Below are 22,667 nucleotides of genomic sequence, written 5' to 3'. Positions count from 1 at the left end.
TTCCAACACCACAAAAAAAATTAGCTGCTGTTATTTAGGTAAACACAAATGCATTATAGGTATATGTAATGTAATCCATAGAATTCTCTATGGATGTATAAACTAGAATCATTCTCAATACAAACATATCTTTTCCATTTTGATTTTGCAAGTAGTAGAGCTCCTGGAAAAAACAGTGGTTGGTTCAGACAAATATGAGTAACAAAAAGAATATAGTAAAATCTGCTGAATATAGTAAAATCTGCTTTAGAAAATCTACATTTTGCACTTGGGCAAGGAAAATTCCTCATCCTTTTCACCAGGGAACTGATGCGTCTAGGAATCTTTCTCTCCTGAGTCTTGGTACCCAGCCGGAACTGAATCCGTGGACGGACCAGGCTGCCGCACACGCTGGCGGAGGGCTTGGGGGAGGTCGAATGGCCCCAATGCACGGGAGAGATCCAACCCGGAAGTAATTACTGGCTGTCTCCAGGCGCCGGTTCCTGGGCGTCGTGGAGCCAAGGCGCGAGGCTCGGACCGGGAGGCAGCACTGGGGAACGCTAAGCGCGCTCCGCCGGGGACCCGAGCCGCTGCGCCCGCGGGCCTGGCCCCGGCGCCATCATGCTGCTCCTGCCGAGCGCCGCGGAGGGCCAGGGCACCGCCATCACCCACGCTCTGACCTCTGGTACGTGTCTACTGCTCCCCGGCTCCGTCCCCTCTCAGCCCCCCTGCCTCAGCCCCCGGCTTCCGCGACCCCCAAATCTCCCAGCCCTGGCCCCGGCCACCCGCTCCCGGACGCGGGGGGCCGTGACGAGCGCCTTTTTTTTTTTTTTTTTTTTTTTTTTTGCTGCTCCCATCTAGACAGTCATCCGTCCCCGATCAGCGAGGGAGGGGGCGTCCCTTTTCGGCCCCTCCAGATCGCTCTCTTCCCGCGGCCGCTGGCTCCCGGGTTGGGCCGAGCGGTTCGGGACCGAGCCCTCCGGTGCCCGCTGCCCGCTGCCAGCTCCCCGGGGCGCGGGGTCGGAGCAGACCGCGCTGCCGGGGCTCCACGCCGTTCTCCGTCCGCTCCGCTTCGCTTCTCCAATGTCATCACTCAGACGCTGTCCGCATGCTCCGTGCAAAAGGCTGGGCTGCCGGCGAGGTCCGTGCAGAGGGACCGTGCCCGCCGCTGCAGGGTCCCGAGCGTGCAGCCCCGGGCAGTCAGTCGTGCAGGTCCTGGACGCGAGCCTCCCGTCTCAGCCATCCACGTGATCCCCATGCCACCTGTGCACACGCTTGTTATTGAATGTGGCTCAATAACATTAGATCGTAGATCCCGGCACGTGTGGCATTCGTGCGCATAGAAGTGCCTGTGTGTGTGTGTATATATCTCGTGTTGAAAGCAGAGGGAGAAGGCTGGAAAGGTGACGTGCTTCACCATTACCGGTGTTGCCCAGTGGTTGGCGCCGCCTCTGGTTCCATTCTATTCCCATCAGGGCTGCCGCCTGGATCCCCGCTTCAGCGCACAGGGGAAGGCAACGGGTGGAGGTTTCTCTCTTTCTTCCCTCTCTGAAATCGATGAGCATGTCCTCAGATGGGGATTTAAAAAAAAAAAAAAAAAAAAAAAAACATGGTGAGAAAACTAAGTCACATACGCAAGATCTTGTCTATGTTGGTTTCAGAGAGGAAGGGAGGGGGAATGAGAGATAGAAACATCATTGATGAAAGGGACTCACCGATGAAATCCGAGACCTGGGCACATGCTCTGGCTGGGAATTGAACCTTGCCCTCGTGTTGAACCTTGACCTCCTGGTTCATAGGTGGAGGCTCACCCACTGAGCCACATGGTAGGGCAGTACTTACTGAACACTGTTCGAATCCTCTCCTGTGGTAATAAAGCAATAAATGATAATGTATGGTAGAAGACATCTTAATTTCCACAGCTAATTAAACTATAAAAAGTCAGTTATTTTTAGAAAATTGTGGCTTTAGGTACAAGGGGAATATTTACATCTTGAGTTATTGATAACTGAACAAAGTAAAGCTTTTGCTTTCATATGGAATATGACATTAGAATTAAGATGTTAACTTTTCCCCCTGACCTAAATAACATTTTTTGAAGTGTTAATATACAAGTTTACAGTGACTAATGTTAAAGCCTTCCTCCGAAGTGCTTCCCACCGTTTGTCAGTCAATCTTCCAAGCAATCATATCATGTAGATCTTTGCTCCCACTTTGAGTTGAAGACATCTCCCGCTCATTTCACTCAGCCACTAATAGTGAGACCTTGACTAAACTCCAGCCTCTGATTTCAGGCCAGAGCTTGTTCCACTATAGCAGTTGTTTTAACAAGTCCCCTTCACTGCTGGACAATTGTCTTTCAGAACAAATCACTCCTAGAATTCTTTAAAAAATTTAAAGCTATTTGAATTCAGGGTTTTAAAATTAAGATACGTTGAGTTGTTTCTAGAAGGTTGTCTTGTTTTTTGACAAGGCTAGCTCTTGATGATTATCATTTATTGCTTTATTACAATTATTGGTTCTAAAAGTAAAAGTTTGCAACGTTTCTCCCTGTTCCCCACCTTCCTCCCAGATCTCCAGCAAAGTGTTGGTTTATTGTTGACATTGATGAATGTGTTGTTTTCTCAGCTAATTGGAAGAGGTTTATTGAATAGTCTAAATTTATTGCCAACCCTCGTGTTAACTGGATTATTGCAGCCATTTTCTTAGTTGATGGATTTAAAATTATATTCTGATGCTATCACTGTTTTGATCTTATTACCTTGAAACATTTATTCCATGCAATACATTGAAGCCTCTCTTAACACTTTCAATCACAGCCTCAACACTCTGTCAAGTTGAACCTGTGGGAAGATGGTTTGAAGCTTTTGTTAAGAGGAGAAACAGAAATGCTTCTGCCTCTTTTCAGGAACTGGAGGATAAGAGAGAGTTATCAGAGGAATCAGAAGATGAAGAATTGCAGTTAGAAGAATTTCCCATGCTGAAAACACTTGATCCCAAGGACTGGAAGGTATTTAATAACTGAATCTTTTATTCAGTCAGATGCTTTGTTAAACACAGGCAATGTTCTCATGAGTTCTCCAATAACAAACCACGTTTTAAGATGCTTCAGTAAGGCAGCTATAGTTGAGTACCTTTTCATTGGTAAGCCTTGAGTGGGATAGTACTAGCTCTTTCTGCTGAAGTTTAGGAAGGCCTCACAGAGAAGGTACTGTTTGAGCTTAAAAGGATGAGAGGCAGTTTGTGAAGCAAAGAAGGGAGAAAAGGTGTTCTGAGCAGAAGGAATAGAGATGCAAAAACACAAAGGTGTAAAAGAATATGTACCACCTTTTTGGGATTGGTTAAGATTAGGGTAAGGGTTGTTCTTGAGGGAAGGTGGTGAGAAATTCCGCCTAAAACAGACTAGATCAGCAGTCACCAGCCTTTCAGACCTCACAGACCACCGCTTGGCGACCACTCCTCTGAATGAAACTCTGTAGTGTCCTTTTTATGCCATGCTAAGGAAGGAATTTTATTTCAGGGCGATAGGCAGTCATTAAAAGTTTCTAAGCTAATTTTAGAAAAGTATCAATAATTCTCCTGGCAGCACAGAAAATTGCTTGAAAAGGGAGGGCAGGTCTGGAGGGGAAGTGAATAATTTGCTAGTATAGGCCTAATGCAATAATTTAAGCCTTCAAGTGAATGCCTGCTGCTTGAATTAAATTTGTGGTTGGGTGTTGAGGAAGAGGTGATAAATTTGGGGCGGAGGGGAGGTAGTCTTGAGAGTTTTGACCCTGTCTATGTGTCACCAGAAAAGGGAATGTATTCAGAAAACCTCTGTGCTTTTGGGCTTGTTACCAACACTGGGATGCCATTGTAGAGTTTGAAGCCCTGGCATTCTTTAAGAACTTAGGGGTGTGGGGAAAGGACAGAAATGGAGAGTCGTGAACATTTACACGGTTCTTACCATAATTCAGCCCAGCATTCAATCAGGTCTCCTAGGATCAAAGTATAGAGAGACCAAAAGAAACCTCAGGACTGAGCTTTGCAGGTCATTGATTGACTAGTAAAAATGACTGAAAAAGCTACTAAAAGGTGAGAGAAAAACAGTGGATTCACAGAAACTAAGGAAGATAATTTTTCAATCAAAAGAGTCAATAGTGCTGCCAATGGGAGTTGAAGCCAAGTGCGTGCAGATCGGTGGGCTTGGATTTGTACCTGAAATTGATATTGAAGAGAGCAACTTCGTAGCACCTGGGCTAGAAGTGGTCAGAGCTGAACTCCATTGGAGTGGTTTGAAAATTAATGCTTGAGGAGACAGCTTCTTTCAAGAAGTTTAGCTTTGCCCAGCCCCTATGGCTCAACGGCTGGGATTGACCTATGAACTAGGAGATCAGGCTCAATCCCCAGTGTGGGACGTGCAGGAGGCAGCCAGTCGGTGATTCCCTCATCATTGATGTTTCTCTCCCTTCCTCTCTGAAATCAATAAAAATATATTTTTTCTAAAAAAGAAGTTTAACTTTGATAGGGAGCTGAAAAATAGGATGGCAGCTGGAAAAGGAGTCAGGGAAAGCTTTTTGGTGTGGTTTTTTTTTGTGGGTTTTTTTTTTTAAGATGAGATATAATAGAGCATCTTCTTATACTGATGAAAATAACCCAGTTGAAATTAGGAGGTAGCTGAAAGATGCTAGTATTTGAGGAGCCTTAGAAAAAATGGTATTCAGTACCAAGTCTTGGTAGGACAGGCTGTCTCAATTATGAATAAAGGGAAAGAAGGGAAAATGTATGGATACAGGTAGGATGGTGGAAAGAAGCTGGAATTTGATAGTGTAGTTTAAGGTTATTTTTAATAAATATTTTATTGATTTTTTACAGAGAGGAAGGGAGAGGGATAGAGTTAGAAACATTGATGAGAGAGAATCATTGATCAGTCGCCTCTTGCATACCCCCCACTGGGGTTTTCCTGCAACCAAGTACATGCCCCTGACTGGAATCGAATCCAGTACCTTTCAGTCCGCAGGCCGACACTCTATCCATTGAGCCAAACCGGTTTCGGCTAATTTAAGTTTTTTAGTTAAGCAAGAGGCACGGACATTAATGAGAGGGTTGAGAAGGGTCTGTAAGGTTTAAAGAAAGACCAGAAGACAGAAGGTACTAGTATGTGATAGTAATCTGAGTGGAAAGATGAACTAACTGAAAAAGTGTGGTTGCCAGGTCTAATCAAGGGGCCAGTCCCTATGAAATTTGCAATCCTGAGTTTGAAGGTAATCAAGTCAGCCCTATTTGACTTTTTTCTCCTATCTTTTATGCTCGTAGCTCCCCTTCCTTCCCACTCATTCTCCAATACTAGAGTTCTGTAAGGAGCCTTCACTCCAGTTGCTACCCCAACTTCTGAATTTGCAATGCTGTTAACCAAAACAGAAATGAAAGCAGGTACTTCTATTGAGAGAAGCCTCATCCCTCAGTTTCTCAAAATTTCCATTTAACCTATCTTCTTTGGTCCCTATGGCTCCTAGTTCTTGTCTATCACTGCCCTAGGGCTGCTGTAATGCTCTCTTCAGATCTGAAATCTTCCTGGCTATACTTTCATTTAAGAATGGCCATGGGGCCGAAACCGGTTTGGCTCAGTGGTAGAGCGTAGGTCTGTGGACTGAAAGGTCCCAGGTTCGATTCTGGTCAAGGGCATGTACATTGGTTGCGGACACATCCTCTTGCGGGGTGTGCAAGAGGCAGCTGGTCAATGTTTCTCTCTCATCGATGTTTCTAGCTCTCTTATCTCTCTCCCTTCCCCTCTGTAAAAAAATCAATAAAATATATTTTTAAAAAAAAGAAAGAAAAAGAATGGCCATGGAATATTAATAGATTTTAAGAGGAAAAAAGGGTTCTATGGTCAAGTAAGTTTGGAAAATGCTGGTTTTTACAAATTTCTGTTTTCTTAATTGCAGAACTTCTAAGAGCCTTTATTAGACTTATGTGCATGAAATCATCAAAAAGGCTATATAATGCCAAAACCGGTTTGGCTCAGTGGATAGAGCATTCATCTGCGGACGAATTCTGGTCAAGGGCATGTACATTGGTTGTGGACACATCCTCAGTAGGCGGCTGGTCGATGTTTCTCTCTCATCGATGTTTCCAGCTCTCTTTCCTTCTCCCTTCCTCTCTGTAAAAAATCAATAAAAAAATATTTATATATTTTTTTTAAAGCTATACAAGAGTCTGCATTTCCCAAACTTAAATGACCAGAGAACCCATTTTATACAGAATGTCTCGCTGGACTTCTATCATGGGAACATCTCTGGGAAGCACTGTTCACGGAGCTAAAACACAAGAGGTAGTATCTATTTCTGCATTTTAAACTTGACTCCCTTTTATGTCTTTATCAGAACCAAGATCATTATGCAGTACTTGGACTTGGCCATGTAAGATACAAAGCTACACAGAGACAGATCAAAGCAGCACGTAAGTATTTAGTTATTTTGAAATAACCTGATATCTGGTTTAGGAAATGTTTTCCTTTTGAAAAGATGTGCAGGATCATAGTTTATAACCTTAACTCTAAATTGAACCGCATGTATCATATGGTTATACTAATGCCTGGCCACACTTCTTCACCTTCAGAACAAGGAAAAAAGCAATCAGTCTCATGAGTGGCCTTTCTCATTAGGAATAAGAAATCAGGGTTGTAAGTGTGTGTGCTTGTGACAGGATAAAGAACATACTTCAGCCCAGCCAGTGTTGCTCAGTGGTTGACCATCAACCCATGAACCAGGAGGTCACAGTTCAATTTCTGGTCAGGGCACATACTGAGGTTTTGGATTCAACTGCAGTTGGGTCATGTGTAAGAGGCAACTGGTGTCCCTTAGTCGGTTTGGCTCGGTGGATAGAGCGTCGGCCTGTGGACTGAAGGGTCCCAGGTTTGACTCCAGTCAAGAGCATGTCTAGTTTGTGGGCTCGATCCCCAGTGAGGGGCATGCAGGAGGCAGCCGATCAATGATTCTCTCTTATCATTGATGTTTCTATATATATATCTCTCTCTCTTCCTCTTCCTTCCTCTCTGAAATCAATTAAAAAAAAAAAATTTTTTTTTTTTCAAGAGGCAATTGGTGGATGGATATCTCTCTCTGTCTCTCTCCCCTTCCCCCTCCATCTCTCCCTATCTCCCTCACTCCTCCTCCTCCTTTCTAAAATCAAAGAGAAAAAATAGCTTGACCAAAATCAAAGAGTTCTTTCCTCTGTACTGTATACCACTTCTAAATCACTGTATAAGAAACAGTAATCGTAGAAATTGGGAATGTCTAAAGTAACAAATAAATAAATAAATCTGGCGTATTTTGTAGATAAAGCAATGGTTTTAAAACATCACCCAGACAAACGGAAAGCAGCTGGTGAACCAATAAAAGAAGGAGATAATGACTACTTCACTTGCATTACTAAAGGTAAGGAAATATTTTAGTCAGAAATTTGTAATAGTGATGTTTACTCATTTTTCAGTTACATGCGGTTATTTTTGGTAATTTCCCCCAAAATCTCACTCAACAACACCTGACAGCTTTTCAGAAATGCAGAAGCTCAGGCCCCACCCCTACTGAATCAGAATCTGTATTTTAATAAGATCACCAGGTGATTCTTTTAAGTAGCTCAGCCTAGGGTGAATTCATACTATTAGATCTAATAATGAGAATATTAAAATCTTTCTCACTTCAGATTCTTTATGAGATTAAACTGTTCCTCAGACATTTTACTAATTTATATTAAGAAGTTGTTTGTGCTGAGACTGGCTTGGCTCAGAGGATAGAGCATCGGCCTGTGGACTGAAGGGTCCCGGGTTCAATTCCGGTCAGGGGCATGTACATTGGTTGCGGGTACATCCCTGGTGAGGGGTGTGCAGGAGGCAGCTGGTCGATGTTTCTCTCTCATCGATGTTTCTAGCTCTCTATCCCTCTCCCTTCCTCTCTGTGAAAAATCAATAATAATACAGGACCCACAAATGTTTATTGGTAATTACATAACCATGTCCTTGTTAAGCAGATTAAAAAATGTTTCTCAATGTTTCCTTAAATGTGATTTTACATTTTGATGCTAATTTTTTAAAAATTGTAACACACCTTTTAAACGCATCCTTATTGGCCCACTTTTACACAAATGCTCAAGAAGCCTGTGATCCTTTGGTCGTTCACAAGCTGGGGGACTAAGTTAATTTTCTAACAATTTGTTTTTCCTCAGAGTCATGTTTTCTTAAGTGATGAGTATTTTTTTTTAATTTTTTTATTTTTCAATTACACTTAACTTACAATATTAGTTTCAGGTGTACAACCCAGAGATTAGACATTTATATAACTTAAAAAGTGATCACTCAATAAGTCTAGGACCTATTTGACACCATACATAGTTATTGTAATATTACTATCTATAATCCATATGCTGTACTTTATAAACATCCCCATGACTGTTCTGTAACAACCAATTTGTACTTCTTAATTCCTTCACTTTTTCACCCATATCACCAACCCCTCTTTTAAAATGTTCTCTCTCTCTCTATGAGTCTGTTTCTGTTCTATTTGTTTATTTGTTTTGTTTTTTGGTTTCCACACATAAGTGAAATCATATGGCATTTGTCTTTCTCTGTCTGACTTATTTCAGAGGGGTTTTCTGTAGTAGTGTCCTATAGAGTCCAGTCACGCACCCTCTTGGGTCACCTGAGCTTGGTGCTCCAGGTGTGTGACCCGTGTAGACTGGCTCCAAGCACTGGGCGCAAACACCATAGAGGATCTGCTGTTCAGGGGCCAACATCACAGAGCAAGACTGGCTCCTATGGGGCTCCGGTGCCTAACGAGGCTGCCTCGAGTGTGTCGCTCATGTAGGTGGCTGAGTGGTCCTTCAGCATGGTCTGCAGCTGTTCACCAGGTGCACTGGCTTTGGGGCCTCCTGACAGGTGCAGGCTAAGTCAGCCACCACCTGTGCCTTTTCTAGAGCTACTCCGCATGAGCCACAACACAATCTGCAGATGGCTGCTGGGCTTGGGGTGCCTGGAGAAGAAAAGCTGCGTGTGTACTGAAGCCGGTCTAGGGCCACTTAGCAATATGTACGAGGCATACACAGGCCAGATGCTGCTTGTTTGAGGTTTCCGAAGCATGAGCGAAGACAGGCCATTGTATGAAAAAGCCACTGGAAAGAAACGGCTTGGGTGGGGCAGGGTTTCAAGAAATCACCAGGACAAGGTGAACAGGGTTGCCAGGTTGATGGAGACTCAGATAGGCCACCTGTCTGCTGATTCTGTGGGAAGAGGCCTCAGCAAAGGAACAGTGGCTTCTGCCAGCATTCCTGTCTAGGAGAAAGTTACCCCTTCAGCTCTCACCCTAATACCAAACAATTCAGTTCCTCCCCGTATGTCCCTGGTGTCTTTCTAACTGCTGGCCCAGTGCTAGAGTTCAGAGCAAGTGAGTTGTGTTAAGTTTGTGCCCAGGCCCTATAAGAGGAACACCAGGAACTCCAGCAGCCCTCCATCTCAGCCACCATCCCTGCTGGTTTTCAAGCCAGAAGTTATGGGACTTCTCTTCCTGGCACTGGGACCCCTCACCCCTCAGGAGGAACCTCTGCAGCTGAGATAGCCCTCCTGATTTTTATCCACCACATGTTAGTGTGGGACCGCCCATTCCTCCATTCCACATCACCCCTCCTAACCAGTCTCGCTGTGGCTTCTTCACATCCATAGTTACAGGACTTCTGTTCAGCTAGATTTCAGGGCTTCTGAATGATGGTTGTTTTGTAACTTAGTTGTAATTTTGATGTGATTGTGGGAGGATGGGAGACCGCATTTACCTGTGCTGCCATCTTGATCAGAAGTCAAGGGGTGAGTATTTTTAACTGTTGTTTTGTCATTTGCCTTCCAGAAGAGCCACTTAAAGGGGTTAAGTGCAATTATATCTACTAGTGCTAGATATAAATTCTACCTTCCAAGATTAAATTCTACCCCCCAAGCACATCGAATTTTAAATGTGAAAAATAATAACGTTTTTTAAAGGAAGGGGACTTTTTTTTTTCTCATAGGGAAAAAAATGTCAAGTCATGGTAATATGACCTTATCATTTTTTCCTCAGCTTATGAAATGTTATCTGATCCAGTGAAAAGACGAGCATTTAACAGTGTGGATCCTACTTTTGATAACTCAGTTCCTTCTAAAAGTGAAGCAAAGGAGAATTTCTTCGAAGTGTTTTCCCCGGTGTTTGAAAGGAATTCCAGGTGAGTGAAGGTAACCCCTTGTGACCATTACGTTCTGTTGCAGCAATTTTCAATCTTTTTCATCTCATGGCACACATAAACTAATTACTAAAATTCTGCGCCACATAAAAAATATATTTTCTTCCTGTCTGGCAAAAAAAAAAAGGTATAATTTTGATTCATTTACACCAAATGGCTATTGTTGTGTTGGCTGTTGTCATTTTTTTATTTAACAGTCTAAGGGAAAAGAGGTCATTGCCCCTGATTAACTAGTTGGGTATTGCATGTTTTAAACATTCTTGTGGCACACCAGTTGAAAATCATTCCTGTATTGGCCTGCTTCTTTTAGTCTCTAGGTTTTTGTTTGGCTCTCTAAACAGAAGTTTTACTTTTCTATAGTGAAATTCTTTTATAACTCATGAAATGTTTTTCTTTTGAGTGTTCCTTGGGGCAGACTGCTTTTATGTAGTGTGATACTGTTACTTAGGTGACAGTAATTTCCCTTTTATGTTTCTCTTTTATTATTAATGAGTACATGACTCTATTTGGCCCATTATCACTTGAAAAAAGCTTTTGTTTTTTTTAATACATATTATTATTGATTTCAGAGAGGAAGGGAGAGGGAAAGGGAGATAGAGTCATCAGTGATGAAAAAGAGTCACTGACTGGCTGCCTCCTGCATGCCTCTCACTAGAGATCAAGCCCGCAACCCAGGAATGTGCCCTGACAGAAAATTGAACTGCAACCTCCTGGTTCATAGATTGACACTCCACCATTGGTCCATGCTGGCCAGGCTTTTGTCCTATTTTTTGAACATCTGTTTGTCTTAAGGTTCTCTGACTAAGGATGATTTATATTTAAGATTAAAGCATATGTAATTTATTTCATTTAAATCAGTTTTTTTTTTAAATATATTTTATTGATTTTTTACAGAGAGGAGGAGAGAGGGATAGAGAGCTAGAAACATTGATGAGAGAGAAACACCGACCAGCTGCCTCTTGCACACCCCCTACCGGGGATGTGCCCGCAACCAATGTACATGCCCTTGGCTGGAATCGAACCTGGGACCTTTCAGTCCGAAGACCGACGCTCTACCACTGAGCCAAACCGGTTTCGGCTTTAAATCAGTTTTTACATAGGGTGTACCAGTATTCTAAATTTTTTGGTTACATCTGCACTGAAAGGTTTTTTATGGAGTACATCTGGACTGCACATTGATTCAACTGTAGAGTGTGAAAATTTTCTCATACCTGGGTTCCACCTAAAGAGATTGTGATTTAATTGTGATTTCAATTTAATAGTTTTCAAATTCATATAGGGTTTTTAATGTTCCTAGATGCATCCACGTTTGAGATCCACTTTGATAAGTGCTAATCAAAGTGGATCTCAAACGTGGATGCATCTAGGAACATTAAAAACCCTACATGAATTCGATGCATCTAGGTGTGGTTTAATATTTCTTCTAATCTTTCTCTTCACATTTGTTTTGTAACAGTATTGAAGGTGTTAAAAAAAAAAGACAATGTATTATTTTTTTGTAAAATGGTTTATAGATGGATAACAAGTTAGTAAGTAGCCTCAAGATCCTTTTACTATGTGATGTCCGTGATGGGTGAGGTGCTGAACCTAAAAGTCTGACTTTTAGAGGGAATGTGGTGGTGGTAAGGGGTGGAAATTTGTTCCCTCTGTGAGTACTAACATTTTAAAAGGCTAGGCCTGCAGGTTGCTGTACTGCCTGTTTACAGGAAGGAGCCAAGTGAGCTTGGGAAAGGGGGCTTAGCGCCTACTTTTCCTAGCCAGCCACTGGCAGCTGCTACAGCCCTGTAATCTATAGACTGATGATAACCTGATGTTAAAACACCATTTCATTGTTTGCTCGCCCATTCCTATCCATCCTTGTCCTCTATTGCACCTGTGTTGTTCTACACACCACTCCTAATTTCCCAGCTCCATCTCTTTAGTCTTAGAGGACCTAAGAGAGGAAGATTTAGGGGTTAGTAAAAACTGGTTGTTTTTAATAAATTTGTTTGTTGAACTTCTATACCAAATTTTTAATTGAATTTTCTTTTAATGTTTCAGATGGTCAAATAAAAAAAATGTCCCTAAACTTGGTGATATGAATTCATCATTTGAAGATGTAGATGCATTTTATTCTTTCTGGTAAGTGAATACACTGACTTTATGATGCTGTCATTTTTTTTTTTTAAGGCTAAGTATTCAGTAAATACTTGATTGACTATTCATAAATTAATCGAGCGATCAAAAGCACTGTGTTCAGAAATTAATAAACACTCTATTAGCTCCTGTATGATAGTTAGGCTTGTATGATTATTTTTTCAATGTTTTCTATTAATCAGATTTCTAGATACCATGCACACTCTAATGGTAAAACATTAAAACTGAGTAATCATTTGAATTGAATAAAAATAAATACACCTTCACTAGCTATCTTGCTACTAAAAGTACTTGAGTATGTGTGGATGAAATAGTACTATTTGTCTCTTTAACTAATTTCTTAATTTTTAATAAGCATAATATTCAGTGGCCACTTTATGTGTGTTGTATTTTCTCATTGATATCTGATAAATTAAAACATAAAATCGCATAAAACAAAAATGACAAAATTTAGCTCTATCAGTTATAGTTAATAAAAATAACCAACCACTACTATGGTTACTTTAAGAGTTGACACAATAGCAATGATGAAGGCAAGGAAAACTTAACAAGTTCCCAGTGAAAGAGAAACCTAATAGAAAACCTAACAAGGAGGTTTGATTTTTATTGGAGGGGAATGATAAGTATATTTTAGATTTTTCATACTAAATACAGTGTCATTAAAAAAGAAAGAAAAGACTTGAACATAGTGTTAATTCAGTACCAGTACGGTGTGGGGGGGATTTATTTAAAAAAACAAACAAACAAAAAAAACCACCTCATTCACTTGCCATTAATATTGGGATTTTTGTTTGTTTTGTTAATCCTCACCCAAGAATATTTTCCCCATTGATTTTTAGAGAGAGTGAAAGGGAGGGGAGAGGGAAGAGGGAGAGAAACATTAATGTGAGAGAGACACATTGATTGATTACCTCTCACACACACCCTGACTGAGCAGGGGATTGAACCTGTAAACCAAGTATGTGTCCCTGATCAGGAATCAAACCCGAGACCTTTTAGTGTACAGGCTGATGCTTTAACTAATGAACAATATCAGCCAGGCTGCCATTAATGTTTTTTAAAATTATATACCTCTTAAGTTAATTTTAAGGAGTTTATTTGTTTTTATTTTACTTATTTTTGTCTACAGGTATAATTTTGATTCTTGGAGAGAATTTTCTTATCTAGATGAAGAAGAAAAAGAAAAAGCAGAGTGGTATGTATATCAATCATTAATAAAGGAAGATTTTTTAAAATTATATTTTTATTGATTTCAGAGAGAAAGTGGGGGAGAGAAAGAGAAAGAGAGGAACATTAATGATGAAAGAGAATCATTGATCAGCTGCCTCCTGCAAGCCCCGTACTGGGGATTGAGCCCGAAACCCAGGTATATCCCCCTACTGGGAACAAAATATGACCACCTCCTGGTTCACAGGTCAACGCTCATCCACTGAGCCACAATGTCTGGGCAAGGAAAATATTTATTTGGCTTTTTGATATTTGTAATGATGTAAAAATATACTCTATATAAATTAGTTTTTGATATTTTGAGAGCCCTCCTCTCATATGTTAAGCTAGATGAGGCCAGATCAGTGGTTGGTTAAGATATACTAATGCCATAGAATATAGAATTGTCCAAAAAACTCAATTCAGAAAATTATTTTTCTTCTGGTTGCTTAACCTATGTTCTATTTTAGTTTTCCCTTAGAAATTGTTTGACATAAATGTTCCAAAAATATTAATCCAAATTAATTCTAAGTAAAATCACTATTAATATTAGTAGCATTATAACATAGCATTATGACCTTCTCAGACATTACTTACATATAATACTATGTTACATTTTCAGTCATATCTATGAGCAATATTTTGTTTCCAATATTATCTATTTTATAGTCGTGATGAAAGGAGATGGATTGAAAAGCAGAATAGAGCAACTAGAGCACAAAGAAAAAAAGAGGAAATGAACAGAATAAGAACATTAGTTGGTAAGTGTAATTAATTTTTTAAGTTCTTTAATTAAATGTTAGAAATTCAAAAGATTGACTTTCTTTCTGGTAGACAATGCATATAGCTGTGATCCAAGAATAAAAAAATTTAAGGAAGAAGAAAAAGCCAAGAAAGAAGCAGAAAAGAAAGCAAAAGCAGAAGCAAAACGGAAGGAGCAAGAAGCTAAAGAAAAAGTAAGATGACATTTGATGAAGTTGGACTTTAATATTCATAAAATCTTTTATTTTCAGATCTAGTTTAGAAACTATTATCTGGATGCAGAGAATTAGCTGCTACTATGAATGAATCATTACAAGTTGGTACAATTGATAGATAGTTAGAGTGATCTTTACCAGCAAATTTTCTAGCAAAAACTTGTGACATAAATTTCTTTAATATCATGTTTATTTCTAATATGTCTGTTTTGCATTCCTAAGTGTGTTTGTAAAACTTTACCAGCTGCTTTTCCCAGTCCAACCTTCAGTCTTCAATGCATTGATGTATCATCATTTTTTTAATTTATTAAAAGATTGAATTTTTGAATAATATAGAACATTTAGGAATTCTAATTTTCTTATTAAAATTATTTTATTCCCCATTTTAAAGCAAAGACAAGCTGAATTAGAAGCTGCTCGATTAGCTAAAGAGAAAGAAGAAGAGGAAGTTAGACAACAAGCATTACTGGCAAAGAAGGAAAAAGATATCCAGAAAAAAGCCATCAAAAAGGAAAGGCAAAAACTTCGAAACTCATGCAAGGTATGTCAGTCAGACTGACCAAGCAAAGTTGCTGATTCCACTTTAAAATATTTTTTTTCTTATGCTATGCAAATATAAATAATTTTTTTTAATTTAACCGCCATGCCATTTTCAAAGTTTAAAACATCCCACTTATTTAATATCCTAATATTTGGTCTATATCTTGTTTCCTTTATTATCTCAACTATGTCTTTTTATAGTTGATTTATTCAAATTAGAATCTAAATATCATTTAAAGGCTTCAATTATATGTCTCCTAATTTGGTCTGTAACAGGCTTCCCGTCATCACCATCTTTTTCCCTGCCCACATGGCCATTAATTTGTTGGAGAAAACAGATCATTTGTTCTGATGATACACCACAATTTGGTTTTCGCTGATTGCTTCCTTAATGGTATAAAATTCTTAAATTAGAAAATGTTCTTTTAGAAGTTAAACAAGTTTTTAAGGATTTAAAAGCTTTTATTTTTATCTAAGTAACGTGATATCATTTGGGTGAATACTGGTAGTTTACATTCAAGTACAGTTTTCATTAATAAATAGTGATGAATAATACTAAAAGTTTTCAAGTGCAGTTTTGTCCAAGAGATGTTCTTACATTTTAAACTGGTAGAGTCAAAGACTAGTAATATTATTCCTTAACAGGAAATATTAAGTATTTTCCTTAGATTTTACCTAGAAAATTATTTTGAGAAGGATGCAGTGTATTTTAGTAATAAAGATCATTGGCTCGGGGCAAGCTGCTTGGGTTTTAAGTCATTCTCTACTTACTACCTGTGGCCTCAGGAGGTTACTTCAAACCCTTTTGTTCCTCAGTTTCCTCACCTATATAATAACTGAAATAATACCTACTAATAGAGTTACTGTGAAGGTTAAATGAGATAATTTACATATAGAGCTTGGCACATTTGGCATATAATGTAAAGTCAATACAAAAATTTAAAAGGCTAATCTATATACTGTATGTAAAAGGCTGTGTCTGTCCTACTGGTAGCTGTGACACGCATTGACCACCAGAGGGCAGACGCTCAATGTAGGAGCTGCGGTGACACGCACCAGCCGTTTAAAAATAAACAGCACCATGGACTTGGCACCAACAAGCCAACACCCGGCTTCCCCCAAGTGGGACACAGGCCCCGCCACCGCCACCAAATTGCAGCCAACGCTGCCAAGACTCCATGGCACAAAATGTAGCCCACAGCCCAACCCAGCCTGGAAATGGTCAGTGTGTGTGCTGTGGGTGCTGAGTAATGATGTCACATAGCAATGCCCAACTTCCTCTCCCTAGCAACTAGCCTCCTTGGAGTTTCTTCAGCCCAGGAACCTGATTTGCTTTATAGCCAGGTATAAACATTTTACAGTTTAACCAAATGTTTGTGAAGCATTTTCCCATGTCTCATCTCATTTGATCCTCACATAAGGCCTGGAGTAGGAAGATAGGAGGCTCAACAGAATCCGATTTTCTTTGCATTAGCAAGATGTGAATAGCGATATTAAAATGTTTCTTCCAATTAATTTCCTTTCAATGTGCATGAATCTGTGCACCGGGACACTAGTTAGAAAATAAAAAGCTTAAATAGTTCTTAAAGATGATGTTTAAATGAGGTTAAAAGTTCTCTGACATTCGGTAACTTTGTTTTACTGCTCCATTCCAGCATGAGTTCATTTATTTATTTATCTAATATCTGATGAGCATTTACTATGTGCCAAGCAGTTATAATTGATGTGAATATGATGATGAAACAGTCCTTGCCTTAAAGGAATCCACTGGTATATGATGGAGAATGACAAACAGCTATTTCTAACACTTTGAGTACTAGGATAAGAAAGTACTGAAAAGGGAGTCAGGGAAGGCTTTCTGGATCTAGTAGGATTTAGCCAGGTGAAACAGAATATGTATGGGATTAGCAATGAGAGGTCAAGGAGCATTAAAGAATGCAGAGTTCCAGAGGAGTAGTTTAATGAGCCGGAGGCAGCTCAAGAGGTGAGGAGGAGCCAAGTCTGGAAGGACATTATATGTCTTTTTAGTGTAAATCTGATCCTGAGTTGGTTTTGGTCAGGATGCTGAGAGAAGACTAGAGTTAGAGAAACCATTTAGGAGTCTTTTGCCATAATCCAAGTGAGAGAGTATTGTGGCATGAACTAAGGTGAAGATGATAGGAATAGAAAAAGGTAGATGAAATGAACCAACATTTAGGAGGCAGAATAAGCTGTTGCCTATTGGGTATCAATTATGTGTTGGAGATAGTAGAGGAATGTATGTCCTCATTTCTTGTATTGAATACTGGATGGGTGATGGTATAATTCAATAAAATAGAAAACAGAGTAGGAAAAAGCTGGGAGGAATGATAATTTTAGTTTCGGGCATTTTGAGTGCAGACACTCAAATGAAAATAGGTGCTAGTGTGTATAAGTCTGAAGTTAAAGAATGGAATCATCCAGTCCAGCTGGTATGGGTATGGTTCAGTGGATTGAGCATTGTGCCATGCACCAAGAGGAGACCAATTCGATTCCTAGTCACTGCATATACCTGGGTTGTGGGCTCAATCCCCAGTAGGGGGTGTGCAGGAGGTAGCTGATTGACTCTCATCGATGTTTCTATCTCCCTCTTCCTCTCTCTCTAAAAAATAAAAACATCAATGATGTTCTGGCTGGTTTGGCTCAGTGGCTAATGTCAGCCTGTGGACTGAAGGGTCCCGGGTTCAATTCTGGTCAAGGGCACATGCCCAGGTTGCAGGCTCAATCCCCAGAAGGAGGCATGCAGGAGGCAGCCAGTCAATAATTCTCTCGTCATTGATGTTTCTATCTGTCTCTTCCCTCTCCTTTCCTCCCTGAAATCTATAAAAATGTTTTTAAAAAAATCTCAGTGGCACTAGGAACCTTGTGAGTAGATGAGATCACCCAGGGAAAGGGGAGAGTGAGGAAGGTGGAGGTGAAACCCTGGCAGACACCAGTAGTAAAGGTACTATTAGAGGAAGAAGAGCCTGAGAAAGAGTGATTCAGACAGGTAGGAAGATATTCAGTAGTGCTTTTAGAAGCCTCGGGAAGTATCAGCAGTAAGGCCCAATGGAACTTTAGTGAAAGCCAAGCTGCCTGGCTTTAAGGAAGCAAAGAAAAGTGAGGAATGCGAGGCGTAAGTGTCAGCAATATTGGAAGTACTTTCCAATTGTACATCAGGTACATCATGGTGTTTTATTGTAAGCATAATTTTTCTAATACCTCCTATTCCCTTAACACATCTTTTTCTTTAATTTCAGTAAATTTTAAAATTTCCATGAAATTTTCCAGTTCGGCACACAATAGATTTTAATTTGAGTCATCATACAGAATTTGATTAGATGATTCTCAGAGAACTCATTCTGATTTTTATAACATCCAAAAGTCTTCTGCACCATTACCATTTTGTTTTGCTCTCCTACTCACTTAGGAATACCTTTTTATTGCTAGCAGTCAGGGAGAGCACTGGGAGTACCCTCAAATATGGTTGTTAGGGTCAGAAGGCCATATGTTCATCTCAAGAACCTCTTGAGAACATCATGCTTTGTAATTGTGTTTATGAATATATTTTGCAGTGTCACTAGATATAAGATGAAAATGTTTATGTTTGTGCTTTTAGACCTGGAATCACTTTTCTGACAACGAGGCAGAGCGTGTTAAAATGATGGAAGAAGTGGAAAAACTTTGTGATCGCCTTGAATTAGCAAGGTATAACTACAGAACTAACATTGAAGTCTTCAGCCCTGGTCAGGTAGCTGTTTGGAGCATTCTGCCAATATGCCAGTGTTGCGGGTTTGATGCACTGTCAGGGCACATAAAAGAATCAATTGATGAATATGTAAATAAGCGGAACAACAAATCAGTGTTTCTCTCTCTCTCTTCCTTCCTCTCAAATCAATAAAAATTAAAATAAAAAATCTATTGAAATCGTTTCCTGGGCTTAGGATAAAGTTTCATCCTTTCCCCCCCTTAGTTTACAGTGCTTGAATGAAACACTCGCATCATCTACAAAAGAAGTAGGAAAGGCTGCTCTGGAAAAACAGGTAATAGAGGAAAACATCACTTCTATTTGTATTTAACATTTAATTCTGCTTATAGTGTTGCTTTCACCTCAGTGTTTCCCCACCTAACATAAGGCAAGAGAGCATTTCTCTTTGGGTCCCCCACTCTGCTTTGTTGATCTGAAGTGGTATTGTTGATTTAAAATTTATTCAGTGATATGGTTATATAATGTTTGATTTGTGGTGTCCTAGCACATTAATCATAGGTTTTTATTTTGTTTTTTAATCATTCTCAGGAAAAAAAATTGTTTTTCCTATTCCTTGAGCATTTTTGTAGGATAATATTTAGAACCAAAAGATACATTTGTTTTGTCTAGTCTCTACGCCTTTTAGTTTAGAGATGAGAAAACAGGTCCAGAAATTAAATTCAATGCAACAAGCATTAGTACCTACTATATTATAGTACTACACACCCACATGATTCATAGAAATGCCTAATGTTATTGCTGCACAAAGGAGTTCAGGAACAATTATGCTGAAGGGAAAAGGCTTAAGGACCAAAAGATGGAAGGCCCACAGTAAATGCTATAGGTTAGACAGAGAATGCCAACCCCAAGGCAGAGTGGTCAGGGAAGGTTTAGTGAAGGGTTTGAGCCACCCTAAAAGGAAAGACTGTGAAAATGAAGGTCAGAGTAACAGCATGAACTATAAAATACGGTTGCTGTAGAAAGTAAGGGGAAGATGTAGTTAAGAAAAGTAGTGCTGCCGAAACTGGTTTGGCTCAATGGATAGAGCATCGGGCTGTGGACTGAAAGGTCCCAGGTTCGATTCTGGTCAAGGGCATGTACCTTGGTTGTGGGCACATCCCCAGTAGGGGGTGTGCAGGAGGCAGCTGATGTTTCTCATCGATGTTTCTAACTCTCTATCTCTCTCCCTTCCTCTCTGTAAAAAATCAATAAAATATATATATTTTTTAAAAAGTAGTGCTAAATTAAGTATGTTTTTAATGTCATTAGTTTCCATTACTGCAGATCTTTGAGTAGGAAAGGATTAACTATTAATCTGGCATTGGTGGTCAGGATGTATTAGATAAGTGCAAGTGACTATTTTTAAGAATGGAAGGGCTTGCACTGGAGAGTGATGATGGGAATCATTGGGATTTTGGTGATTGGTTTTGAGAGATTGAGGTAAGAAAATGAGTCCAAGATGACTCCAAGATAGCATCCACAGAAGCAACAAAATCAAGAAAAGGTTTTCTTTTTTTCATTTGTGCATGTTGGAGGAAAGATTTTATGTAACAATGTAAAGGGTAGAACTTCAAGATAAAGCAGAGACCACTTTGCTGTGCTCTTATCTTTTTGTTGAAAAATATCTGCTGAAAGAGTTGGTATAAGCTTATTAAACAGAGGTTTGAAGTGGCCTTGTTTGGGCGAATAACCCAGTGATCATAGACTTTAGTGTCAAAGGCACATAGAAATCACATGATAGAAATACAGGGTAGGTCAGACAGAGGGTGGTTCCAGAGCTCTGCAGCTGGAAGCCAGAGTAAAAAGCTGATGTCAGTTTTGGTGTTGGCCTGGGTCATTGTCAGGGTAATACTGAGAGTTGAAAACCACAAACCCCAGCCAGAAAGGGATTGCAGAGTAGCAAGATGCATTAAGTCCTTGGCTTACCTATTATATTTTGTAGATAGAAGAAATAAATGAGCAAATTAGAAAAGAGAAAGAGGAAGCTGAGGCTCGTATGCGACAAGCATCTAAGAATGCAGAGAAGTCAGCTGGTGGAGGTGGAAATGGCAGTAAAAACTGGTCAGAAGATGATCTGCAATTACTAATTAAAGCTGTGAACCTCTTCCCTGCTGGAACTAATTCAAGGTACTGATTTTAATTAAATTTCTCTTCAACCCGGAGTGTGGGGATAATCCAGGGGTCTTCAAACTTCTCTCATTATGAGAATCACCTGGTGGAGGTGTTAAAACACAGATTCCTGATAGCACTTCTTATAGTTGGGATCCGGGAATCTGTGGTTTAACAACTCCACCAGGTGATTCTCATAATGAGAGAAGTTTGAAGACCCCTGATCTAGACAAAGCACTCAAGTAACAGCATTGGTTATAGCAGGAACTTCCAGAGAGATGCTTGTCTAGACTGCCCTATTCTAAATTCTGTGTCAGAGGGAAGTGTGAAAAGCAGAGTCCAATTTGAACCTTCTAGTCTTTTTTTTTAAATTGATTTCAGAGAGGAAGGGAGAGGGAGAGATAGAAACATCACTGGTGAATTATTGATCAGCTGCTTCCTGCGTGCCCCACACTGGGGATGGAGCCCACAACCGTGTGCCCTGACTGGGAATCCAACCATGACTTCCTGGTTCCTATGCTCAACCACTGAACCACATTGGCCGGGCTAAACCTAATAGTCTAATCAGCTTACACCAATACACACACACGTATACATACAGCAACAGTATGTTTCATCCATTTCTCAGAAATTAAGAATCATAAGAAAAACCTTGACTGTTATGTTGGCTTATTCCATCGTGGCTTATATTGGGGACTAGAGTCTGTATTCATAGTCTTAATTCATTGTTGCTTCTGACTTCAAACCCAAGTTTATTGCAGTTTTGAGTTTAGAACTCAAAGAAGCTTTAGAGATCCAGATTCTCTCATTCTTTACATCAGGAAACTAAAGCTGTTTTCAGAATTATTTATCTCCTTACGTGTGTGTCCAAATGGTGGGATACAACAAAGAATGGTTTTTATTTCCATTGATTTGTACACAGAATCTATAAAGTTTTATACAGACTTGAAATCGATATTATATGATAGTTGATTTAAACATATGAAAAGAAAAACTATAGTCCAGGCAATAGTGATGATTAGACCACCAATTTAGAGCCAATTCTGTAGATACTGTAACTAACCCTTCTGCATTAAAAATGTTAGTCATGCCTGACCAGCATGGCTCAGTGGTTGAGCATCAACTTATGAACCAGGAGGTAATGGTTCGATTTCCACTCAGGGCACATGCCTGGGTTGTGGCTTGGTCCCGTGTGAACATGCAGGAGGCAGCCAATCAATGATCCTCTCTCTTCATTGGTGTTTCTCTCTTCCTCCCTTCCTCTCTGAAATCAATAATATATATATTATTATGTTAGTCATTCTGGTTTTTGTTTTAGAGTTTTTTGCCTTAAATATCCTATTGATTGTTCTAGATGGGAAGTTATTGCTAATTACATGAACATACATTCTTCTTCTGGAATCAAGAGAACCGCCAAAGATGTTATCAGCAAAGCAAAAAGTCTTCAAAAACTTGGTGAGTTAATTTTGCCAAATCAGTTTTTTTGTTACCTTGATTATTTTAAAATAATCTATGCAACTTAATGAAAGACTAAATGAGATGATCTGTAATATATTTAAATTTTTTCATTCCTCAGATCCTCATCAAAAAGATGATATAAACAAAAAGGCTTTTGATAAATTTAAAAAAGAACATGGAGTAGTGCCTCAAGCAGACAATGCAACACCTTCAGAACGATTTGAAGGTAATTTTTTCTATAAGAAGATGCTAGCCATATATCCACAGTGTTAGGATATACA

The 22,667-nt window shown here is 39.7% G+C and overlaps 1 protein-coding gene across 3 annotated transcripts in view; it reads left to right on the top strand.

The window, feature by feature from the left end:
* Positions 1-400: 400 nt before the first annotated feature.
* Positions 401-22,667, top strand: part of DNAJC2 (DnaJ heat shock protein family (Hsp40) member C2) — a 24,682-nt gene continuing 2,415 nt past the window's right edge. For 2 of the 3 annotated variants that reach the window (XM_036429649.2, XM_036429648.2), the window contains exons 1-15: positions 401-664; positions 2,799-2,989; positions 6,342-6,417; positions 7,296-7,394; positions 10,056-10,197; positions 12,256-12,336; positions 13,481-13,546; positions 14,227-14,318; positions 14,392-14,513; positions 14,926-15,075; positions 18,691-18,779; positions 19,045-19,114; positions 20,762-20,946; positions 22,283-22,383; positions 22,505-22,612. In XM_036429649.2, the coding sequence (XP_036285542.1) occupies positions 601-664; positions 2,799-2,989; positions 6,342-6,417; positions 7,296-7,394; positions 10,056-10,197; positions 12,256-12,336; positions 13,481-13,546; positions 14,227-14,318; positions 14,392-14,513; positions 14,926-15,075; positions 18,691-18,779; positions 19,045-19,114; positions 20,762-20,946; positions 22,283-22,383; positions 22,505-22,612 (1,636 nt within the window). In that variant the 5' untranslated portion in view covers positions 401-600. The remainder of the gene's footprint in view (positions 665-2,798; positions 2,990-6,341; positions 6,418-7,295; positions 7,395-10,055; positions 10,198-12,255; positions 12,337-13,480; positions 13,547-14,226; positions 14,319-14,391; positions 14,514-14,925; positions 15,076-18,690; positions 18,780-19,044; positions 19,115-20,761; positions 20,947-22,282; positions 22,384-22,504; positions 22,613-22,667) is intronic. The other variant, XM_036429650.2, reaches the window with a different exon arrangement.

The sequence above is a fragment of the Pipistrellus kuhlii genome, unplaced genomic scaffold, assembly GCF_014108245.1.
Source record: "Pipistrellus kuhlii isolate mPipKuh1 unplaced genomic scaffold, mPipKuh1.p scaffold_m20_p_10, whole genome shotgun sequence".
In the NCBI taxonomy this organism is placed as follows: domain Eukaryota; kingdom Metazoa; phylum Chordata; class Mammalia; order Chiroptera; family Vespertilionidae; genus Pipistrellus; species Pipistrellus kuhlii.
The sequence above is the reverse complement of the archived record's forward strand: the minus strand, read 5'-3'. Positions and strand labels throughout refer to the sequence as shown.